Source organism: Anguilla anguilla, chromosome 18 (genome assembly GCF_013347855.1).
Source record: "Anguilla anguilla isolate fAngAng1 chromosome 18, fAngAng1.pri, whole genome shotgun sequence".
Taxonomy (NCBI): domain Eukaryota; kingdom Metazoa; phylum Chordata; class Actinopteri; order Anguilliformes; family Anguillidae; genus Anguilla; species Anguilla anguilla.
Genome location: NC_049218.1, coordinates 2,938,214 through 2,941,656, shown reverse-complemented (window position 1 = coordinate 2,941,656; position 3,443 = coordinate 2,938,214). Strand labels below are relative to the sequence as shown.

General features: G+C 42.8%; 1 protein-coding gene across 1 annotated transcript in view; it reads right to left on the bottom strand.

Annotated features, from left to right (window-relative positions):
• drgx (dorsal root ganglia homeobox) overlaps positions 1 to 1,537 on the bottom strand; it is an 8,260-nt gene extending 6,723 nt beyond the window's left edge. The window contains exons 1-2 of the mRNA XM_035400906.1: positions 1,462 to 1,537; positions 921 to 1,026 (exon numbers count right to left, since the gene is read on the bottom strand). Of these exons, the coding sequence (XP_035256797.1) occupies positions 921 to 978 (58 nt within the window). The 5' untranslated portion in view covers positions 979 to 1,026; positions 1,462 to 1,537. The remainder of the gene's footprint in view (positions 1 to 920; positions 1,027 to 1,461) is intronic.
• Positions 1,538 to 3,443: the final 1,906 nt, after the last annotated feature.

The window sequence follows — 3,443 nt, the reverse complement described above, 5'->3', positions numbered from 1 at the left end:
AAATTAAATGCATTACACAACACTGTTTAACAGCCAAATAACACAACATTTTCCAAACTAAAGTATATATATATATTTTTTTTAAATATCCCAGATGGTCCTTATAGTGTTTAGTATTTTAATGGATCTTCAGTCTTTGCAAATATTTTGATGAACGTCATTTAACATCGACGCAGACAGTTTGCAGGAGGGAGGCCCGTGGTCGCATTGAAATGTCGATTAGAGGCATGACACCGAACATCTGTGCCCCGGCTGACAACAAAACCGCGCGTCACAGCCCGAGGGCTAACAGTCGTGTTGGGCCCGCGGAGGGGAACCAGGTGGGCCGGCGCGAGTCGTAAACGTAAATAAATAAATAAATAACCAAACGGGATGCATCAATCTTAAGGTGAAAGGTTAACCCCGACAAACACCCAACATTCCTGCTACATTTCTGCAATTATGCATCGCATTTCCACAGTGCCACAATAGCGTTGTTAGAGCGTTGCGCAGAAGTACAGTTTTTTAAGACGGAACACTCACTAACAACACAAACATGGATATTTGCGTTTCTTGCCCATAGATCTCAACTGACGCTAACGCGGATTTTTACTGATGGTTGCATTATGACTAAGAAACCCGGTTTGGACACAAGATTCTCCCTGAGCACACCCGGCCTCAAGATAAAAAATATGGGAATGGGCGGATGCTAAATTGAAGTCTCCTTTGTCACTTATAAATTGCGCGAGCACACAGTCGACCCACACACACGCACGCACGCATATGATCATGAACAATTGCAAGTATAATGTATCCAGCAGGCGTTTCTAAATTTGTTTTCAATTATACCTTAATTAAGCCCATTTTATTAATGGTAGGCCTCTGTACAGTGCTTATAGCACATAGAAACGCACGAATCAGCAAAAAGTTTAAATACTTACAGGTATTTGTCCTACAGCATTCCCCATCCAACTGTGGCGGACAGTGAAAGTAAAACATTGTTGTTCTTTCAGAATTTTGTTTGTTTTGTAACGCCTGGCTCTTAACCTGGAAGACAAGATTCGATCGCACACAGAGTAAAACATTTCAGACTTGACTACCAAAACTGTTGGAATTTCCCGTTAAATACAGGCCTAGTCTGTCATTTAAAAAAACAAAAAACAAAAACAAGCTAGAATTTCGCAAGAAAAATAAGAAAGCAGAAAAAGATACTAGAGCAATGACTAGAACATATTCGACAACTATTTAATGCGTTGAAGTTATCGCGCTTCTGTCATTAAAACAACTTAGAGTTCAGAAGCACTTTCAAAAATCACATCTGGAAAAAAAAATCACATCTGCTCTCACAGCAGATTTAAATTAGCCTAATTGTTCGCGTATCACAGTTCATTAGCACTAAGTACTGAATGGATAGCGATTTGTCCAGTCTTCTCTGGAAGTAAATAATAGCCGACAGAATATTACCGGTGAATAGATCCGTACCTATCTGTAGCCGGCCTCCGCGCGCGAGACGCTGCTTCCGAGTGGAGACGAGCTGTTCCTGCTATTGAGCCTGTTCCGGGCAGTCACACCCCCACCGTCACACGCGCACACTCTCAGCCTCTCTCAGCCCACTCCCTCCCTCCCTCCTTCCCTCTCTCTCTCTCTCTCTCTCTCGCTCTCGCTCTCTCTCTCTAAAACACACACTCACACACACTCTGTCTCTCTCTCAAACACACACACTGGAGAAGAGGAGAGAGGCCCTGCCCTGGGAGTGTCCAGATGTCTTTATAACTGTCTGCAGCTTGTTCAGCCTCTCAGCACTTGCCTTTATAATCTCACGCATAATTGGTCTTAATCTGATTATTTCCAGCATTGTCTTCACTGAGTGACTTGGATTGGTCCGCTGGGCTTTCCGACGAGCTCACGTGGTGAGGGGAAAAACGTCAGTTCTCAACAGCGCCCGCAGTTTTGAAATATGTACCCTTTTTTAACCAATTGGTTGGTGCTATGCATAGTTATTCCCACATCATAAACACACCCGCCCTTTATCGACAGCCACCATGCACTTTTTTATCCCTTTGTTTTTATATATTAAAAATCTAGATGACTGGTTCTGGATTTTAAATTGACTGTCAGACCAGTAATTGCACATTAGATGGGTTAGGGGTCCACTTTACACGGGGCTTCACTTGCTGAGCGCTCGTACATCCAAATTTTGATTTTGTTCACAGCAAGGGGTCCTAGGATTTATCTTCTCTTTCCCAGTAAATGATATGCGGTGGGACCCTTTCAATTACTTTTAAAACGCATCTGGGACGTGAGTACAGACATCGTCGTTTCTCTGCCTTCTGAAAATTAGCCTCTAAGTACCAGCTGAAATTTTGAAGTCGAGGACGGGATTGGATGAAATCACATATACTGCAAAAAAAGCAAGTATAATGGCGTATAATTGGCTCTCTAATAGCATTACACAAGGATAATAGCCTGTTACGGCCCCCTGCACTATTAAGAGCTTCCCTGGCGTAAAACGTTTATGATATTAAGGGGGGAATATAATGATATTTTGGTTATTAAATGCGTGTAATTAATTTATGCACCGCTGAAAATAAAGTTGGTATTATGACCTCGGCAAGATGCGTCGGAAAATTGAAATCAAACAACTGTTGATAAGTTTCCCCTTATATTTTGTCTAGACACGGCTTTAAATGCGCATTGTTTTTTTTGGATACAGTTCAGAAATTGAATATTTCATAGGCTGGCAAACCGAGTGGGCTATTAGCTGACAGAGAGGACTCTTAGTGCCGTAGTAAACTCCCTTCACCTTGTGCTGCATGCTGTCTTCTCGGGAAAGACAAAGCAAAGCATCACGACCTAACTGCTGACTCCCCCCGGTCCGCGATCTGCGGCTAACCCAATAAAAGCGCCGGACAACAAAAACAAATTGTGCTGTAGAGTATAGCATTTATTTATTTAATATAAATAATTTAATGTGATTCCCCCCCCCCCCCCCTTCTCTTTCTTAATATGACTTGAACGTGGCACCGTGAAATTGTTGAGAAGGGTCGAGTGGTCAAAAGTGATCTGGACTGAGCAGTTGCTGCATATTTAAAGGGCTTAATTGGTTAACGAGGACAACTTGACACAATGTCTGGGTCAATGACATGCGAAAGCGAATAAACAGTAACGGGACAAAAGTGTCGTAAACAGAAGCTATAGATCTCTCCCCCCCCCCCATCCCCCCGAACACTAGGTTTCATAATGTTGTCTGATGGATTTACACGTAATTCTTACTAATTATTTAGATCCGCTGTATGTATTTAGCTTAGCACAAGTTCTACGGTGCGCGCGGCACAAGGTCCCGGCCGAAACTACAAAATCAATATTCAGCACCGTGGTCAGCGCCACTGAAAAGCGTAGGGCCTTTCCTCCACTTCCGTATTCTCCGAAACGGTTGGCTCGCAATTACACCATTTAATTTCAGA